We start from the raw sequence: 21,696 nt of genomic DNA, 5'->3' as shown, positions 1-21,696 counted from the left end.
GGAGACTAGAGTTAGGTACGGCAGTGCCCCATTGCCCCATTTGCGCTAAAGGAGCAGCCTCCACTGCATCTATGATAGTTACCGTATTTTTTGCTCTATAAGACTCACTTTTCCCCTCCTAAAAAGTAAGGGGAAATGTGTTTGCGTCTTATGGAGAGAATGCAGGCTGTGCGGCTATCCCAGAAGCCAGAACAGCAAGAGGGATTGCTGCTTTCACTGCGCAGCGATCCCTCTTGCTGTTCTGGCTTCTGAGATTCAGAATATTTTTTTTCTTGTTTTCCTCCTCCAAAAACTAGGTGCGTCTTGTGGTCTGGTGCGTCTTATAGAGCGAAAAATACGGTACATCTTTTGAGTAATAACCAACATTCCCAGCTCTACCCAATGAAGGGGGGGGGGAATCATCCTGGGACCTTTGGCGCATAAAGCAGATGCCCTACTTTTCTAAATTATCCAAGTCCCTTAAACTGCTTTTGGTTAGAAGGAAGGGAATGGGGATGTTGATTTGCATTATTATTAAATTAAAAATGGTTTTAAAATAAAACAATTTTCAACATGATTACCTAATGCATGGGGATGCGGGTGGTGCTGTGGTCACAGAGCCTTGGGCTTGCCGATCAGAAGGTCGGCAGTTCGAATCCCCACGCCGGGGTGAACTCCCGTTGCTCGGTCCCTGCTCCTGCCAACCTAGCAGTTCGAAAGCACCTCAAAGTGCAAGTAGATAAATTAGTACCACTCCGGCGGGAAGGTAAACAGCATTTCCGTGAGCTGCTCTGGTTCACCAGAAGCGGCTTAGTCATGCTGGCCACATGGCCCTGAAGCTGTCTGCGGACAAATGCCAGCTCCCTCGGCCAGATGAGTGCCGCAACCCCAGAGTCATCCGCGACTGGACTTAACGGTCGGGGGTCCATTTACCTTTACTTTACCTAATTCATACCATAATAGAATTATAACTAAATCACATTTATGATTTCACATATGTCATGGGCGAATAGCAGTTTTCTGAATTTTTGTAAGTGAAAGATGTCACAAAAGGAAAGGATTGCACATCATAGCTGTTGCCTGATAGAAGCAGGGGAATAGAGGATAATTATGTACAATGATATGTATTTAAGACAAGTTGAACTGAAACAAACAGGAGGCAGTGTCTGACTATATCAGAATATTGGGCAGAATTCACCTAACCGGCCTCCCATCAGTGGAAGCCCTTGCTCATGGACTTAGCTTTTCTCATTCTTCCCTCCCTGCTCTCCAAAATTGGCTCCTCAGTTCCATGTGTGGGTGGAGGATAGGGGATTGTTCTGTCTGGCAAGCTGGAAGGCTTGTTCAGAGAAAATGATGGGAAGAATGCAATGCTGAATTCCACGCGCTGAAATAAATGGATTTGAGTTAGTTGAGACTAACAAGTCCATTGGTTTAAATGAGCCTACTTGGAGTAGGAGTAGCCCATTACCACGCAGGGACCTGAATGTACATTTTGTGGCCAGCAGGGACATGTGCTTTGCTTTCCTTGTTCATTCCTGAAGCTATCTGAGAAATGTAAATCTGGTTAGTCTGTCCATCTAAAAGGCGGAGCTGGGGATTTAATCCAGAGCCTTAAGCATGCAGAGCCAATGCTCCATCGTTGAGTTTTGTTTCCTGCCTGTGTTGGTACTGCGCTAATGATACTGCAGTGACTAAGCAAGACAAGACCAATAGGCAGAACAAACACAACTGATTGATCTGCACAGATTCATTTTCAGGGTGACCCAGCACCTATTTGCGTTTGAAACAATTTCTAAACTGCCTTTAGTTTTTGTGGATTGAAATGGAACTGAGCACCTTGTCCTTTGTTGTCAAAATAACATTACCCTTATTAACTTCTTAATGTTGTTTTTGGTTCTCTATGTGTGTCTGCTTAGTCACAAAATAGTCTTGCACATAAAGCAGGATTTAAAAACCGATAAGTTGCCTTTCAAAGCAGGCAGTTTGCACTTTGATTTTTTAACAGCTAGAGTGCATTTGATGGGTGTTCCAATTATTGACAGCGTTTTTTTGTTGCAACCACCTTGTTCAGTTTGACAACATGTATGACTTGGCCATAACTAATTTTTTTTTTTTCCACCAGCCATATAGTCTTGATGCTGGCAGATGATATGGCATGCAACCCACGAAATCCAAGCCCAGCTACTGTTTTTAGTCACAAAAACATGGAACTGAATGTCTATGGAGATGATGTGGAAGTGGATTACCGAAGCTATGAGGTAAAGTATGAAGAAAATCCTGAATTGAGTGTTTGCCAACTTGGTGAACTGGGACACACTAATAGGTTGAGGAGGACATGTGTGTATTGACAGTTTGCCTGCTCAAAGGGTGGGAGGTCCGTTTGTGTCAAGAAACTAGAGGGAATTATTTCTAGAGCCACTAGGTATGTGTTGAAATAAAGTTCTACCATTTGGTCCCTCAAAATCTTGAACCACTGCTTCAGGAACTGTATCAACAGTATCACCAATATGTGATACTGGGAAGTAACAGTTCTGTTATCTTGCATGGCAGCATTGCTTTGTTGAAAATCTATAACACTTTATTAACTATTGGTTGTTTTTTTTAGTGCTTAGAACAAGTAGCATTTGCTAAGTATTATTTTACACTGACATTTGAACTGTGTCTATTAAACTTTGCTAACATTTCCTAACATAACAGAGGTAATAGAGCTTGAGAATGAAGCATGGGTTTCCCAAGGCCATATTATACCAATTTTGAAAACAAGTCTTCCAAGATTCCTCACCCACATATACCAGTGCTAGTTGCTTTGCCATTTTAATGGCTTGAAAAGAGAGATGGTGGGGGAGTCTGCTTTCTGGCTGTTTACAAATGCTTGTCACTTGGAATTGATTGTCTTCATCTTAGCTGACCAGGCAGGTGTAAATTTCATAATCCTGTAATTGTATTTGGAATAATAAAAAAGCCTAAAGGCTTTAAAATATATTTTGTGTGTTTTAGAATTGGAGGCCTAGATTATAATTATTTTCATTGCTCAAGGAATTCCTCACCAGTGTGAAGTCTTAATGCTGCCTTGGTTCGAAGCAGGGGGAAGAGAGCTTAGGGAGGAAATAACTCCAAAGTGAATTGGATTTTCTTGCTGAGAATGTGTATATTCTTGAGCTGCAGAGCCATTCTTCAACATAATGAGCAAGTTGGAGATTATTCAAACTCTCATACAAAATGAGAGGGTTATTTAGTAATGAGAGTACTTTAGGCACTTCATGAGCTCTGATAACAAAATGTTTTAGCACACCAAATCACTCTGGACAATTGAAAAGTTAATCAATGGGGCGGGTATGTCTTTGGTGTATTCAGGTTCCTCAAGGAAATGAGATGTTGGGTTTCTCATTGTTTATAATTGGGCACAGGTATAAAGTTTTGACCCTAGGCATATCTCTTAGAGGAATTGAGTACATGGCAGCTGCAATAATTTGCAGGCTTCCAAGCAAGCAGCAGAGCAAGCATCCTATTGTTGCCTGGATTAAACAATAATATTTCTGTCGGGGGAGGGGGGAAAGAAGATTTCGTGTCTGCCAATCGGACTTCTCAGAAGAGAATATGTTATCTCTCACTGTGTTCAGATTTTGGGTTTAGTTAAACAGCCGTCATGAGCCTGATTTGTGTGAGCACTTTCTGAGCCTTCTGAATCTGTATACAAACATAGCAGATTAGGGGTTTTTTTGTAAGTTTCTCTGCCCCCCCCCCAAATTGCTGGCCAGATGGACAATCTCTGATCAAACGTTTCTACCACAAGAATCTTATTTTCTTTCAGCCTCTGAGGGACTGTAAGTCTCGAAATATATTTATTAACATTTTGCCATGGTAACGCATCGTAATGTTGCTTGGTAAGCAGATACGCAAGTCGTTCCACATAGATAAAGCCACACAGTGTGACAGGTGTTTAAATCAATGAAGGCACATTAGGAAGACTGAAATGGTGGTAGCCAGGTACCAGATATCATGTGTTTCAGCTGTAAGCTTTATTATTCTTCAGTGATAAAAAGTTTTGAATTTTATGAAGAAGAAATTGTACGATGGGGGATTGTGAGGTTTGGTATTGCAGTCAAATCTACTGGTCTATTAATGAACTGTCCTAGAGATTAGTGGCTGTTTTATATGACAACACGTCTTTGGGAGGGAGGGTATGCATTAAAATGTAGGGTATAAGATAGTTAGAAAGGATGATGATCTTCTGTGTTTAGGTTACTGTGGAAAATTTTCTGCGAGTATTAACGGGCAGAATCCCAGCCAGCGCACCTCGCTCAAAGCGTCTGCTTTCTGACGACAGAAGCAATATTCTTATATATATGACAGGTAATTGTATTTCCTTCAACATTTTGCATTGTGATCTTTGCACTGCACATATTTAGAGCAATGCCTGTCAGAGAGGTCTGTTCCATTCAGAGCAGAATACTTCACCTTGCTGAATGGCTTTTCTTGCAGTAGGTTTGCTAGAGTTATGAAAGCGAATGGTTATATCAAACTAATTGCAAAATAAATCAATTCAAGTCATATGCTGAACATACCAAAAAAAGTCTATTTAGGGGGACATTACCAGAATGATGATTTTTAATGGTCTTCCTGTTAAGTACAGAGGACCACAGTTAGCTTGTATCCATGAGTCAGAAAGAAAGCCATTGTGTAATTTGTGTAACTGCAGTGCATGTGATGTATACCAGGGCCCATAGCTGGGGTGATACATTAGTGACTTTTTGAAATTGATAAGTTTAGCTGTGAAGATACATTGAGTGAATTCCTCAGATCTTGAACTGGTTGAAAAACAAAATTAGAGCTCTCCTGAACTTCTTCCTTCAACACTGAATTTCTTCCTTGCAACTACTAAGCACCCTTTTCACCTTCCATCCAATTATACCGTCACCATGCCCTCCTATTCTGTAGCCCAACTTTGTATCCTGATTTTCATCTCTACTTCCTTCCCCTCTCCTCCTCCTCCACTTTCTCAACTCTCCCTTGCATTCAGACTACCCCACATGTCCATGTCTCTTCCTCCGCTCCTGTTGCGCACCCTGTTTTTATGCAAATCTATGTGGCACTGCTATCCTCCTGTGGTGACTGCATGACAACACTGTTACATTTTTACTATATGTAAGAAGATATGTAGTCTCCCCATATTCAAGAACTAGAGATCTTTCTAGTATTGAGGGGTTTGTTATGCTACACCTTCACTGGTTTGACTGGGGAAGAGGAACTCGCAGTTCAAAAGAAAATTTGTGTGTCTCATGAAAGAAAAATAGTGGTCTATACAAAAGGGAATGGTTTATACAGATATGATACTGTTAAAGCCTGCTCAGTCTCAGCTTGCTGAGGCTGAACTCTGGTGTTTCTTGAATTGTTCCTTTCTTCTCTGCCTTTTATCTCCATAATGAATTCTTCATGATGAATGACTAAGAAAGCGTATTTACGTGATGTTGCTTTAGCTTTTAAAGCATGTCAGTTTAATTTATGCTTTTTCCTCCCAAGGTCATGGTGGGAATGGTTTCTTGAAATTTCAGGATTCTGAAGAAATCACAAATGTAGAGCTTGCAGATGCCTTTGAACAAATGTGGCAGAAAAGGAGGTAAACTTTTGCTGTCTCATTTCTGAATAAATGATACACATTCATTTTTACTATCTCCTCCAGTTTTCCTAGAGGGAATTGCCTAACAGTCTGTTTACAACCTTATGAAAATGAATAGAGGCATACTAATTTTTAATGAATCCAGTCATTATTCCCTTTAAGTTTCTTCTATTTGATCTTAATTGGATCAGGAATGAACTCATGGGTCTGTGAACACATTACAATGGAACTTCTCTTAAGCAGAAACTAGCAGTGCCGTGTGTGTGTGTGTGTGTGTGTGTGTGTGCGTGCGTGCGTATGTCTGTATATATATGTGTGTGTGTGTGTACACACACACACACACACACACACATACATGGCACTTCTAGTATACAAATACATTATGTATATATTATATTATACACACACACACACACACGCTAAAAACCATCCCATTTTGCTAGTTTTTTCATGAACAGTGGAATCCTATACATGTCTGTATAGAACTAAGCGGTGCTATTTTTCTAGAAAAAGAGGTGCCATAACTCACCATGACCACCTCCCTCTTTCTCTTAGAAATCACAGTGGCACCCATCTGAGAGGTGCTGGAAATGAGTTGCATCAAGTTCCTACTGAAAAAAAGCCCTGGAACTAAGTCTGGGATAGGATTGAAATCTTCAATGGCTCCTAATCAAAAGTGTTAATGACCTTTAGGAGCCATAGGAATAATGGCCCATGATTTATTTTAAAAAATGGTAGACACAAAATATGTTCATTTTCTTCCAGATACAATGAGTTGCTGTTTATCATTGATACGTGCCAAGGTGCATCCATGTATGAACGATTTTATTCTCCCAATATAATGGCTTTGGCTAGTAGCCAGGTTGGAGAAGACTCACTTTCAGTAAGTGTATAGCTTTAATTCTATTAGTTAATAATATATGGATGCTGGAGGTTTGGAATTCTGTAATGAAAATCTCTGCCCTTTACCAGATTTGGTGCTTTAAACAAATGCTACTGTATAAACAAGTCTGCCTGAATGTATTTAATAGAAGATATTGTTCCTCTGGCATATGTTTTGCATCTAATTTGGGGTTTTTTTAGATACAGAGAGCAATACTGTAGAGAAATGAAGGCTAGCATGTGGAATAATAAATGAGTTTAAACAGAAAGTAGGACTATGACATGGTTGGTGGACAAAATTGTGGGAGTAAGGGGGGGGCATTTATTTGATCAGTGACAACATTTCCAAAATACTTTTCTTGTTGGGGCCTTCAACTTCCGTCAGCATGACCAATGGACAACGATGATGGGAGTTGTAATTCAAAACATCTAGAGGGCAACAGGCTGGAGAACCTGTTCTAAGCAATTGGGCAGCACATCATGGTAGAAGAAGCAATTAAAAAAAGGATTCTCATGATGGCTTTTTAATGATTAGTATTGTATTTTGGATAATTAGACTGTCCACAGAAGGTAACTTATAAGCACGCAGTCGATGTGGGGCTTTTCACCTCAGTCCTTAGTGCTGAACACGATTGTCACTGAATGTGCTTCACAAAAATTTATGTGCTTTGATTTTTCAGCATCAACCAGATCTTGGGATTGGAGTTCATTTGATGGACAGATACACATTTTATGTCTTGGAGTTCTTGGAAGAAATCCATCCAGCTAGCCAGACCAATATGAATGACCTTGTAAGTACTAGTAGTAGATAGGTAGCCGTGTTGGTCTGCCATAGTCAAAATAAAAAATTCCTTCCAGTAGCACCTTAAAGACCAACTAAGTTAGTTCTTGGTATGAGCTTTCGTGTGCATGCACACTTCTTCAGATACACTATTTCAGTGTATCTGAAGAAGTGTGCATGCACACGAAAGCTCATACCAAGAACTAACTTAGTTGGTCTTTAAGGTGCTACTGGAAGGAATTTTTTATTTTGACTTGTAAGTACTAGTTAACTGGCTTTATCAATGGTTTCTACTACAACTTTTGCAAGGCTTCTGCATTTAATTAATATAAACCTTTTTTTAACAACCACCTGTTTCCCAGCCTGGATGAGATTATTCATATTTTTTTCAGTTATGAGATTGAGAATCAGACTTGCCCAAGCTTACCTGATTTAGCTTTCAATCTAACATTTTATACACTACACAATTAAAGAAACTAATTCCATTAGGCCATTGAATCTTGGCAATAAAGCTATGTTTTGATTTAGTGCCATTAAACACTGAAGTTTTGCAAGCCATTGGTCCACTACATGCAATGCTGCCTTTCAGTTTAATTATTGTAAAAACGAGTGACTTGAGCTAAGCTTCAGAGCTGATGTTTCAGTTCCTGGACTCAGTGGAAATTCTTATTAACCCTATCTGCAGTTATGTTTGCTGCCAATAAATCATCATCAATCTTTATTACTGTCCAGAGACCCAACAAATCGTTCCAAAGCAATACACAATTCATACAGCCTACCTCCAGGTTAAACAAGCATTTTGTTCAGAATACAGGGATCATTGGTTCTTGCAACCACCGATAAAAACTTTGCCACTGCTAATGTTCTAGCATTTGTCTGGTCTTCCAATAAGAACCTGACATAGTGAGCCTCTGATTTTCCCGGGAAAGGTACCAGCAAGGGTAATATCAGTTCAGCCCTGGCTTGCTCATATTTTGCACAGTGCAACAAAATATGTTTTATGGAATCGATGTCTTGAGCACATGAGCAAAGTCTGTCCTGGTAGGGAACTCCTTTCAACCTGCCAGTTTAGTCTGCTGCCAATAAAAGCTAATCACAGCTTGGAATAGGGGCCACAGATCAATTTGGGGGGTGGCACATCCTTTTCATGTAGAGGATCCCTGCTTTAATCCCTGTCATCTCCAGTAGCATCAGATAGAAGGTGGTAAGAAATTCCTCCTGGCAGTATAGACAGTATTAGAAAGGTTGGACAAAAAGCCTTCAGGGAGCTTCATAAGTAGAACAGAATTAAAAGTGCAGTCCCAAGCATGTTTACTCAGAAACAAGTCCTCCTGAGCTCAGTAGGACTTGATCTGTAATTAGTATAAATTACTATAAATAGTGTTATCCAATCTACGTCCTACCTGGAAGAGACCCATTGAAATCAGTTTACTTAAGTTAATCAGGATTTCAGTGGGTCTTCACTGAGTACAGCTTATTCAGATACAGTACTACCCTAAGGCTATACCAGCTACTGATACTTATTTAAAAAAATCAAGAATAAAAAATCTGCTAGGCAGTCACATCATAGCCGATTAGTAGAGACCATTCTTAACGTCTGATTTATGGAGCCCAAGTTCAATGACACATTAGTGCCTTCTGCATGTGTTTGGAGACACTGATGAGACAAGTTGACCTGCATATGCTGAAAAACTTCAATTGATGCTGTTGGGATAGGCAGTCAAGTCTCGGTCCTAGCGCTGTTTTTTCTAACATGATCCAAATGCATGAAACAAGGCTTAAAAAATAGGCACTGAAATGAGATACTCTGCTTCCCTTGTTTGTAGTCAGCTATGTCCTACTCAGAGTAGACCCACTAAAAAATAAGGAACCTAAGTTAGTCCTGTCTATTAATTTAAATGGGTCTCCTCTGAGTAGGACTAGCATTGCATACCTTAAAAGTAACCTGACTGCATAAGTATAATCAGGTTATATGGTACAGCAATGGAAGGGAGCAAAATGCGCACCCCAGTGGATTGGGTATAACATGCCTCAAATACCTTTGCATGTCTATAATGTAACCTCTCTTGAGTGAGAGATTTTGAGGTCCATGTAATGCATTTATATCCTGTCTTGCAGATTCTAGAGATGGGTTTTAGTTTACATTAAGGGTTACTGGCATGCTCTTTTAAAAGATACGAATTGTGGAGTGGATATATAATATTTGATTATTTTGATAATAGAATGCACAGCTGTTTGAAAGAATTTACCAGCATTTTGTCTATAGAGATTGGTGCAGTATTATTGTTCAATAAGATGGCATTAATTTTGCAATAAGCAGCCCACGCTGACAGGTTTGGTAGTGACACAGAACAGAGGCAATGACTAATACTCAGCCTTCTTACTACAGAGAGGACAAAGCTTTTTATTTTTAAATTGCAGCCAAATGCTATCTTAACAAGGCACAAGTATGGGATATAAAGAATCTTGAGTACAAGCCAAGCACAATACTAAGTTGATCTTGCAATTTTGATCAGATTGGCTGCTATACTTTGTAGTCTGTGGAATTCATAGTCTGTGGAATTTAGCAGCAGTGAGCAAGTATAATAATAATAATAATAATAATAATAATAATAATTTTTATTTATACCCCGCCCTTCCCGGCCAAAACCAGGCTCAGAGCGGCTAACAACAAATGTATAACACATTAATATAAAATCAGGCAATTAATTAAAATACATCCTAAAATCAGATCAGGATCAGAATAAAATCCAATCAGATGGCAACCCACAGATTAGTTTGTGCTGAACTTATATGAGCCTGTGAGAAAAATTGGGAGGCTACTTTCATGCAAGTTCTTATAAAAGGGGAGAGGGAGTCAGACTGAACCCCAACCAAAGGCCTGGCGGAACAGCTCCATCTTGCAGGCCCTGCAGAAAGATGTCAAATCCTGCAGGACCCTGGTCTCTTGTGACAGAGTGTTCCACCAGGCGGGGGCTGGGGCCAGTCTAATCTCCTTAAGGCTCGGGACCTCCAAGATGTTATTATTTGTGGGCCATAAGGTCCTCCATGGGGCATACCAGGAGAGGCAGTCCCGTAGGTATGAGGGTACTAGGCCGTATAGGGCTTTAAAGGTTAAAACCAGCACCTTAAACCTGATCCTGCACTCCACCAGGAGCCAGTGCAGCTGGTATAGCACTGGATGAATGGGATCCCATGGCGAGGACCCCATAAGGAGTCTCACTGTGGCATTCTGCACCCGCTGGAGTTTCTGGGTCAGCTTCAAGGGCAGCCCCATGTAGAGTGAATTACAATAATCAAGCCTGTAAGCTGCCGTCTCAAAGGCAGTATGAAAACGATATACCAGTTAGAAATTTTAGTCTGTAACTTGCTGATGGTGGGACAGATTTCCAAGCCGTTTCCTTTCATGGCTTTAAGTTCTACATTAATTTTTATTTAGGGGAAACTAAGGCTGCAGTGTCATGTGCCTCTGGGGTTAGGCTTCACTGAACACAGTAGGACTTCTTTCTAACTACACATGCACAGGGGTTGATAAACTCTTTGTAAAAGATGGTTTGGCTCCTGCGATCTTGTCCTTTGTGCACACATTCTCTTCTTCCCTTACAAGCCGTCATTTACTCTTTCGGTACCTAGTAGGGGCAAACCTTTGTTTGCTGTTGCATCAAACCTTGGTTTAAAGCTTTGACATGCACCAAGCTGAGGAGTGGAGGCGACTCAAGTGGAGGACATGAAATGGAAGGTTGGAAAATGTGTGGGTAAATTTGGAGACGTGCCCAATTAATTGAGCACTGCAAGCTTTGTTTTGATCCGTTATCATGGCAGCTACCTACCTACTAAGGTAGCTTAGTTATTTTAAGTGACTTGAAGTCACTAAGAAGTGGCACAGAAGTAATTTTAATCTGGGTCAGGGATGGCTAACCTATGGCGGTCCAGATGTTGACTCCAAGTCCCCAGCCAGCATGGCCATTTTTCTTATCCGTTGGGGGTGGGAGAGTAGGAGCTGAACAACATGGTGAAGGCTGAAGGTTAGCCACCCCTGATTTAGGTTAATCTGGGAAATGTATGCTTGGCTTTGGCATTAAAAGCAGAACAATAGCGCATCAATAAAGCAGAATGAAAACCTGGATGTTGCCGGTGGGCTGCATTAAGCTTGGTAAGTTGCAAAGTCTTCAGGCTTGCCGTTGACCATATTTACTGACCATTACATTCAATAGAAATGAACACAGTGTCAACAATTGTTTTCTCTTTGACTCTCCCTCACCTACCAGTGTAGTATTGGGGCAAGCACCTGTTTTGACCAATGCAAATTTGCCTCCTTTATATAGTTTCAGGTGTGCCCTAAAAGTTTGTGTGTGTCTACACCTGGACATCGGACAGATCTGTTTCAGAGAGATCCTGAAAATGTTCTGATAACTGATTTCTTTGGAAGTGTACGAAAAGTAGAAATTACAACGGAGACCATTTCTCTGGATCCTAATTTAGCACCTCAGGAGACCAGGTATCTTGCTTATTTTATTTCCAAGTTTTGACTTGATTACGCAAAAAAACATTTCGAGGCATTTGTTATTTTTCTAAGAGTTTAAGTCGTGTGTGTGTGTGTGTGTGTGTTTGGGTTGGGAATGTTAATGTGTGTATAAACCTGCTTGGTGTTCCTACTAAGCAACAGTGGGCAGTGCTTAGAATGGCACTTGCGGAAATTATTGCTCGTTTTATGAATTGTTTTCTATTGTGAATATTAACTTTGGTATTTGTGCTTTTGTTGTGGGAGCCACAGGGGCTGTAGGGGTTGTGGATAAATAGAAGATAAATTGCTACATGGAAGAAAGGAAAGACAATGCAAATGATCTCAATGGAAGCATTATTATTATTATTAACTTTGTATTACACCATTCATCTGAAGATCACAGGGTGGTTCACAACATAAAAATAGGAAATGAAATCACAAAATACATAATAAAACAAAAGCAAAACAAACCAATAAACCCCCTCAAACAGATGCACTTAAAAGGCTGTGGTGCAGAGGGGACACCAGTATTGTGCTAAGGTACCAGTATGTCCATTACTAGCCCTATGCATAGAGGACTAGAAAGGTCTCATGGGGTGAGATCACACAGGCATACTTCAAACTTGATCGGTGATTTGCATGTGTGAATCAGGTCAAACACCACAGGGACCTCAATATTTTCTGTAGAAGCAGTTTGGCAGTTCACAAGGCATCAGTTGATGAATGAGCTACATATATGAATGAGCTACATACATATATAGGCTCTTTGTTTCTACTTCAACATGAGAGTGATTTTCTGATTCTGGGACACACAAACTCAATATACTACCTAAACATTGTGGTTTCAGTCTAATGGGAAGGTGTGTCCTGTTTCTAGACAGAACGCTATAAATCTTGTGCTTACCTTATAGGCTAGTCCAATGGAAATAAACAGTTTTAAAATGGATTCCTCTGTTGAAGCATTGAGGATTTACAGAATTTAAACTTTCAGTAGATTGATTTTATTCATGGTGCTGTATTGCCATCTATTGGAAGGACTTTGGATAAGCAAGAACTGGGCTGTAAGGATTCCAAAGTCTTTTAATACATGCACATACTTAGACGCTACAGAAATCTACCTCTAATGTAGTACCAAAATGTTTACACAAACCATTTATGGCCAATTATTCAAATGTGTGGTTCTCTTTCAAAGCAATAATTGGAATTTTGTCCAGTTTGTAGCCACTGATCTTAATCCTTCCATGTAGCATATTCCCTCATGCTGCAAATAATATAAATCTTCTTTATCTTATTACATATGAACATTGAAAAACTTCCATATCCTTATCCCACTGGAATAGTAATTGTGTTTGGGGAGTTGGGGATGGAGCAGCCGTATTACCTTAGGTTCTGCAATTTGCCTCTTCATGGACCTTGATCCTTGAAGCTGATGCTAAGGGTCATTATACAGTGCATGTAGGTGCAAAAGGAAATCGTAGCCCACTATTTTTCTTCCTCATTGGCTGTGCTCAGTACAGAGCAGAGGTAGACAGTGTTGTGCCTGACTGTACCTCCTGTGGTGCCTGCAAAAGGTCTTAGTAAGTATCCCCATAAAACTCCACAGTTGTCAGGAGCTGGAGTCAACTGTAGGTTAGCAACCAAATCAAACCATGGTGTCAGTGAAGTTAACTCTCTATTCAAGAAATCAAAACACCACAGACCTAGTGTTCCCAGCAGCTCTCCCCAGTAGGTCATGCTCCAACAAGGCAGTTGCGAGGAATGAAAGTCCTTGCCTTCCACCACCCTCTAAGGCTCCTCCTCTCCCGGGCTTTTCCCAAGCAGTCTCGGACTGTTTACACACAACTAAACTCTGCTCTTTTGATTTTTCTGTGTGTCCTAAGAAACCCAGGGGGAGGGGAGCTGGATGCAGCAGGCGGGGGAGACTCCCTGGCTTCTTCAGCCTGACCCTCCAGCTCCTAACCTCTTTCTACTCCAGCCTCTGCTTCTGCCTCTGAGTCTGGACTACTCCCTGCCATAGCCTCGTCGTGTTCACTAAACCCTGTTACTACTTCAGCTTCCGACACCCCCTCCTGCTTCCTCTTCTCCCACTGACCACTCATTGTTGTCCCATCACAATTCCCTTGGCTCTGAACCTTCTTCCCCTGGGGTGCTCCTTAGGGGTTCCCCAGCTGGTGCCACCCACCACTCCACAGCATCCAGCCAGGCCATCACAATAGTATATGAGAGACTTGTTTGCTCTTCTTGCTCAAGTCTAGCCATTCCTACATTGAACGTAACCCCTTAAATGTATCCTTAGTTCATTGAATTCTAGGATTTCCCACCTTCATGTGGCTCTCTTGACATTTGGTAGTTATTATCCCCTACCGCAGGACAGCCATTTTGTGTTATGCCACACCCCCACAGCAACCACTTGGGGCCTGGTGCTCACAGCACTTTCTCAAAATTCCAGATGTACCCACTGGCTCAAAGGTTGTATAGCCCTGTTCCAGAGTAATATTCGACTGAGAGAAGGAAGCCATTGGCAATTTGGTAATGGGCAAGCTTATAGAATGTAGACCTTTCTCTATTTTTTCTACTCAGTCAGCCTAGACTAGAGTAGAGGAGAGGTTGAAGAACATAAAGGCAATGTGCTATTCAGTATGTGGGAATCATCTCCACGAAAGCTGTTCTGATCTCCTTGAAAATGGGCAGAATGCAGATATGAGGAATTTCTGGCTATGACTTTTTTGTCCAGAGCGTCAATTATGTGGTCTCCCCATCTAAAAAGTATGGCTATGTAGAATCAGACTAGTGACCTAAAAGTGTTGTTGTACAATCTCCCAAGTACACAAGTACATATATAAGGATATTAAAGTTTGATGGAATAGGCCTGTCAGAATTGGATGGGCAGAAGCTACTAATGCGTAAGATTCCTGCTGAATCAGCTCAAAGGTCCACCTACTTCACAATCCAACCAGATGTCTCTGGAAAGCCCACCTGCAGGACATCAGGGCAATAGCTGTCTCCCATTGCTGCTCCCCAGCAACAAATACTGAGAGGTGTGTGATAAACCTAGAAAAGTATATATAGTTATCACGATTAGTAGCCATTGATTGACTTCTCTTTCAAAAATTACCTAATTCACCTTTAAAGCCACTGGAGCTAGTGGACAGTTTTACATCTTCCATAGTCTTGCTGTATTAAGTACTTCCTTTGTCTGTTGTGTTCAGCTCTGTTGAATGAGCCACATCTTCCTTGCAGCCGATGCATGTCTGAAACTCTGAGCAATTCCTACCAACTAGAGAGAAGAAATTTGGAGTTCTTTTAAACTCTCAGCAGGTGTTAATGGGTCCACATTGTAGCCTGAAGACACATGATGCAATAATCTTGCTGAAGCTAAACATGTCTGGGTCAGCTCAGGGTCTGGGCCAGAGATCACCTGGGAATCCTGTGCCTTGAGTCCCATGAAGGGAAGGCAAAATATAAACACACCAAGAAGGACATTATTGTTCCTGGTAAGATCTGTATTGCTGTATATATCAAGTGTCTGGTAATGTCTGGACCTTGAATGGGGAGGATAAACACACACACACACACACACACACACACACACACACATATTTTGTGGCCCAGGAAGTCTCTGCTAAAAGCAATTCTAGGATTGTTTATAGCTGTAGCTCAGCTCATTAAAGCACCAGAATTCAGACTAGGGATTCCAGCAGCTTTCTTAATGTTGCATTTTTGCACCTTGTTGCTACAGCCCATAAATCGTGTAACCTCTGGAGGGGGAGTGTATTGCACTACATGATGTTATATTGAAGGGGCAGGGCTGTACTTCATTAATGTAGACTGCTAATACCAATATATCATCCTTCATATGCGTGTATAAGAATTGCCTCTGTGTGTGTGTGTGTGTGTGTGTGTGTGTGCAGTCTCAGACAGTATAGTAAACAGATTTAGAAGTATGATGAATAGGATAATAATAGACCTACACAAACTTGTGGGAGAAAAGTTGACATTCCACTTGGTTGAATGTTTTCAAAAATAATCTGCTCATTTAATTTTGAATAGATGTGGAGTTTGTATTCCCATTGTGATACTTGTTCTGTTTCTCAAACTCTACTTGCTCTCCTAATTGGTTCCCCCCTCTGAGCTCGGACTCAAATGTTTCCTGAATCAATCACATGCTACATTTTCCTTTAGCATCAGCAGGGCAGGGGTAGCTTACCCTGGTATGATCTCTCACTATGGTGCTGCTGAGTAAACTGTTCCTGTAAAGCGATAGAGGCCCTTCTCCCCAGCCACCCTATACTTTCTCTACCATGTTTGTTCTCAAACCTTTTCAGGAAAGCTCTTCACATACAGGCACCCCCCCCCCATTTACACGTGTTCAATTCACACGTGACCATGCATACATGTGGCCCCAGAAACCCAGAAGGGTGTGTGTGCGAGACCTGAAAAGCCTCAGCAAAGCCCTGCTGTGCCTCCAGCTTGCAAGAAGGCGCCCCCTTGGAGCCCAAAGAGGACGTCCCCTATAATATGATATACTCATATCCAGTTAGCAGTCATATAGCCATATCTGAACTCACATGAAGCTTCTGGACTGTATTTCTGGGCCCTATGTGCAAACATTAGTCCAAACCACTTACTCTGCAACAGGAAAACCCCACGCTGCTCCTATGCATACTGTAAACTTTATGTAGAGAAGAATAATGATTTCAGACAAATCTAGAGTATGTAAGGCTCTAGAGTCAGTCAAGGTCATGCCTGAAAGATGCTCTGACAGCGTTTTTAAAAAACCAAGTGGGGTGTGTTTTTTATTTTTATTTTTGAGGCATCACTCAGTCGTTTCCAAACTTAAGCTGTAGAGAGTAGGACTTGGTGGCCACATATCCCAAAGATGACACTCTTGTCTAGTAATTAGAAGGAAATTGTACATTTTCCTTACCATCTGCTTTAAAAGCTTTAGGTCGGAGTGAAAGATGTCTACGTCTTACCAGAAGATGGCAGTTGTGCCAAGCAGAAAATTTCAGTTGGTGATCCTTTCAAGCATGAGCTCCCTATCACATTTGGAGGGTATGAGGAAATAGCCTGTAGTACAATAGCAAACATTATCTGATCAGATCAGCTTAGTACCTAGTAGCAAATTTATCGGAAATAGGGACCAATCTAACTTAGAAACTGTTCATTAAATAATGGTGGCAAGAATGTTTAGTTTCATAAGGAAAGTAAAGAAACACACAACGATTCTACAATTCTATGTTTCATTTGAGTCTTGTGACACCTTAAGGACCAACAGTTTATTATGACATAAGCTTCCAAGGACTAGAGTCCACTTCAGACGCATAAACTACAGTTCCAAATAAGGAAACAATTTGTGTGTATGTGTGTGTGTAATGGAGAAGAGTAAGGTTGGGGGGTTGGGGCGGAGAAACTGTATAAAGAACAGACAGTGCCAATTACATTAAAGCAAAATAGTTATAGTGACCATTAACAAGATGGTATTGGCAATAGCATAGACACCCTGGCGTTGGTTGGCTAATTAACAGCATGTGATGAGATAAAAACCCGTAAACTTGATTCAAAGCATAGATGATAGAACTAAATTTCTGGATTCCAGAAATTCATTCTGGTTTCATGCCAGAATTTCCCTCTGAAGCATCCAGATCTGGATGGCAGTATAAATACTGATTGTGCTAAGGTAGGTGTCTTGCTGCAGTGGACCAAGCCCAGAGCAGGTTGCCTCTGCTCCTAATCCTCAGGAATTCGCTGTTCCTTTACCTTTTGGTATGGCCAGAACTGCATTGAGTGACTGGTGAGGCTCTTAAGGTCTTGAGAGATGTACCTGTTGACATGTAAGAAGCAGAGTGGGATCCTGCCATTTCAAGTTTGGGGTGTCTAATCTAGTATTTCCATGAATAAAATTTCACCTTGGCCTTGTGTGCCCTTAGATTGTATCCTGTGAACTACTGGCTGATAGCAGCAGCTACCATGAAAATGGTCTGATCTAGTCTTGAAAACTTAAAACAATCATTCTACAATCTCCCACACAAAAAATGTTCTACAGCTATACTGGATAATGAACTTGTAGTAAACCGTCAGATAATAGTTTGGTTTTGAATGAATATGTTGTTAAGTATGACACATAATGCTATGGCACTTGTGTTTTGACATTTGGTGATTTTTGCCATATCCGTAGCTTCCCATAAGCCTGCTTTTTGAGACTGGAGCAAACTTAGTTAAAGAACATGGAACTTTGGGTGATGTGGTACTTGAGACTTAGGCAGCAAATATTTGTGCAGCAAATATCTTGTGTAGCAAAAGTGTTATTAAAAGCGTGCATGTATTAAACACTGATAATATTGCTTGACTCTCCTGTAATCTGTGTCAGAGGTATTTGTCTTGCCTGTTCTCCTGATTAGCAATTAATTGGCTTTGCAAAGCTGCTGTATACAGCACTATACATATAATAGCAATGGGGAAGAAATCCTGTGAGGAGCAACAATTTTATCAATAGAACAAATACCATTTCACAATTAATACTGTGGAGTGGAATTTGCATAGCAAAAAGTCAAGGGAAATGAGTTGATGGGAATGACAGAGAAGGAACCCCAAGAGCTTTAAAAGGAAATGAAGGGACTGGTTAGATTTTGAGTACATTTGGATACTGTAGATAATGGTTCCTGTTTTTAATTTACTTTGCAGCATTAGGTTATAATGTGGAAAAGAAAAACAATGTTAGAGTTAGTTGCCAGTCTGAAAATAACCAAAACGCCTTCACACACTGCTAGATTGATATGGTTGAACTGGTTTCGTGTTCATTTCTGCAGGATTTGCAGAGTAATGTGTCTTATATTCTAATGGTTGGGGGGAAATGAAAAACTGGACACCTGTAATATTTATTTACTAAAAATATCTATGCCCTGTTTTTCTGTGTCACGGACACAGAAGGCAACCTATAATGGCAGTGTTTGCATGTGGATGTGCTGGTTGTGCCCAGTTTGCTCCTCCCTACTAGGGTGCAGGTAAAACAATTAGCCCAATAGAGAAAGAGAGAGAAAAGGTTTGGAGGCAGTGTGCTTCTGAAAACCAGCTGCTAGGAATCTCAAGCAGAGGGAGCGTTTTAGAGTTCATGTTCTGCTTGTGGGCTTCCTAGAGGCATTTGCTTGGTCACTTTGAGAACAGGATGCTAGACTCGAAGGTCCAGCAGGGCTTTTCTTATGGGTGCACCACTCACTTGTGACTCTGTCCCCACCCACGTCTAGCATGTGACCAGTGACATAACCCCTAAGGGAAAGCAGACCTTAAGGTTCCCCACCCCTCTTAGAATATGACAAAATGAACAAATTAAGAGGAATGTTTAAAGCTCTCTCTCTCTTTCTGTGTATGTGTTCATTTTCATTGGAAGGGAGAAAATAACCTGCTGGACTTGCTGCTTCTCCAGCTGGACTCATCTCTGCCTCCTGGTCTCCTTCCTCTCTTGCTTCAGCTTCTGCCACAGAATCCCCCCTCTCACTAAGCCCTGACACCTCCTTCCAGTCTTCTCCTTCTGACCACTCATTGCCGTCCCTGCAGCAATCCCCTAGCTCGGAGCCTTTCCCCCCCTTGGGGGTTCCCCATCATTCCTCTGCATTCAACCAGTCAGCGACAATTACGTGAAAGACCTATGCTATATTTCCATTTAAAAACAAACAAAATGAATTGCAATTCTGAAGGACTGCCAGTCTGCTTAGATCATGGGCGCTGGGGTGTTTAACACACATTAGTTTCCAAGCAGTTGTTTGCCCTGTGGTGGAAGTTGGGTTTTTTTGCCAGACCTCTTGACACCTAAGCATAGGATAGGAAAATGAAGCTCAAAAACAAAATGGGAAATCAGACAACTGGGTAGGGTTGGGGAAAATCATTTTATTCTTGCCACAATTGAGGTAACTGTTTCTTGAGGGATCTCAATTTTAGATACAAAGTCTGCTCTTCTTCGACAGCCACTCAGTGACATCTTGAGGGGAAAAGTTGCTTTCAAACGCATAAAGAACAACTAATGTAGTCTTTTTACGGCATAGTGATTGTCTTATTCCCCCCTCTTCTCCCAAATGGGATTCCTCTTTATAGGGACAGCACAGAAGCTAGATAGTTACATAAGATTGCATTTAAGATTTAATAAACCTCAGTTCACTAGAGAAATACTCAATTAGATTAACTATGTTAGGGTTTGAAAACTTGTTAGCTTAGCTGATGAAGAGTGTTTATATAAGCCCAGTATTTATACTGTGTTGAGCAACACACACTTGTGATCTCTATGCAGTTTAGCTCATGAAAAGCCTTGTGCTCCCACTGGTATACAACAAAACATATTATTGATTTTTGAAAGTTGCCATTCTTTGCTTCCTATATACTGCTTCATTTATTTTCATGCCCCTTTTAAATTTCATTAGCCAAGCAAAGTGACTCCTTTGGTTTAACTTGCCTGTTTAGCATTCCATTTGTAAATTGATTAATCATGTGTTAATTCCATTGAACGTGGAGATTATTTGAATGAATTTTGATGTATATCTAGGGTATCAGGTATGAGCACCAACTGAATTTCTGCATCTGTTTTCAAGGGTTGTTAGCAAAGAGACAAACCATAATGCAGTGTGAAAGTTCCTTGAAATATTGAGGCATGTGAATGAAAGTTCCTGTGTGCACAATTCTCTGCATCAAGTTAAAAACAAAAAAAGCCTGGAATGATCTCCATGCTCTTTTTCAAGTAGAATTTCCTGAGCGCGCGCATCCCAAGATGGACAAACGACTGGTAGTTTCAAAGCACACACCTACAGTAGCTCCTAAGGTGCACTGAACATGCATATACACTTCTGGCGACTAAGTAGCTGACATTCCTTCCCCAGGCTTGTGCTCTGAACTGGATGGTTGGAGCAACAGTGTAACCATGTCTCCACCCAAATTAAGCTACAACGTCTTGTACACAGAGGTTGCTGCTGTGCTTGTCTTGTTAGGGAGCCAGCCAACAATAAATCACACAGAGTAAGTGAAGTTAACTGTATTAGAAGAAACAAGGCCTGCTCAGTGGCCCTCGCCTCCCCATAGCTGCCTAAATCTCCTCCACACACCCCTGGTCATTCCCAAGCAGTCTGAGACTATGCCGACACACCTGTCTCTGCTCCTTCCTCTTCCTGGTCTGGGAAGACCAGGCGGGAAGGGGAACTCTTGGCATCCCTGCTCTCCTGCTTCCGCCTCAGCTTCTGCTTCTGGACTTCTCTCTGCCATAGGCTCTCCCTGCTCGCTAAACCCTGTTACCTCTTCAGCTTCCGATACCACTGCCAAGGCTTCTCCGTCTTCTCCCTCTGACCACTCATTGTCGTCCCACCACTAATGCTTAGGCTCTGAGCCTTCGTCCCTAGTGCCTTCCACCATTCCTCTTGAGTCCAGCCAGTCCATGATACTGTCTCTTCAAGCCCTTCCTGGTTCTGGGGGAGGAAGGGACGGAGGGGATTCTACCACCACTCCCTCTTAGGCTCCGTCTCTTCCTCCATTCCTGGTGCATCCTGCCCTCCTTCCAGCTCTGGCTCCTGCCTGGTGGGAGGTACAAAACCCCCTTAATCTCTATCCCACTTTCCCTGGGTCAGCATCTGGCCCCGTGGCCTCTGCCACCCACTCCTTGCCACCCTGCCAGTCCTTGACATAGAAGCACATGAAGTTCTGCAAGCACATTGTTTTACTATTTTTTGTAATTGTTTGGATTATCTATAGTGTGATGTGAGGGATGTCATGTATACAGTCTTGCTCTTTGAATATCATGTAGTAGAGCAACTAATTTTTAACAGGGAGGTGTTTTTTTAAATTGAGCCAGCAACATGATTTTCATTGCTAGTCCCACCCCCACCCCACCCCCCAGCAAACTAAGCCTTAGGAAAAGTCCTTTCTAATCCCTTCCTCTCCAGCATTAGCAGCAAG

General features: G+C 41.5%; 1 protein-coding gene across 1 annotated transcript in view; it reads left to right on the top strand.

Annotated features, from left to right (window-relative positions):
• Nucleotides 1-21,696, top strand: part of PIGK (phosphatidylinositol glycan anchor biosynthesis class K) — a 98,635-nt gene that overhangs the window by 11,155 nt on the left and 65,784 nt on the right. The window contains exons 4-9 of the mRNA XM_083510579.1: nt 2,105-2,240; nt 4,224-4,335; nt 5,503-5,599; nt 6,365-6,482; nt 7,162-7,272; nt 11,588-11,760. Coding sequence (XP_083366705.1) covers nt 2,105-2,240; nt 4,224-4,335; nt 5,503-5,599; nt 6,365-6,482; nt 7,162-7,272; nt 11,588-11,760 — 747 coding nt within the window. The remainder of the gene's footprint in view (nt 1-2,104; nt 2,241-4,223; nt 4,336-5,502; nt 5,600-6,364; nt 6,483-7,161; nt 7,273-11,587; nt 11,761-21,696) is intronic.

The sequence above is a fragment of the Podarcis liolepis genome, assembly GCF_965112155.1.
Source record: "Podarcis liolepis genome assembly, chromosome: 6".
Classification (NCBI taxonomy): Eukaryota; Metazoa; Chordata; class Lepidosauria; order Squamata; family Lacertidae; genus Podarcis; species Podarcis liolepis.
Note: the sequence above shows the minus strand (reverse complement) of the source record. Positions and strands in the feature narration are given on the sequence as shown.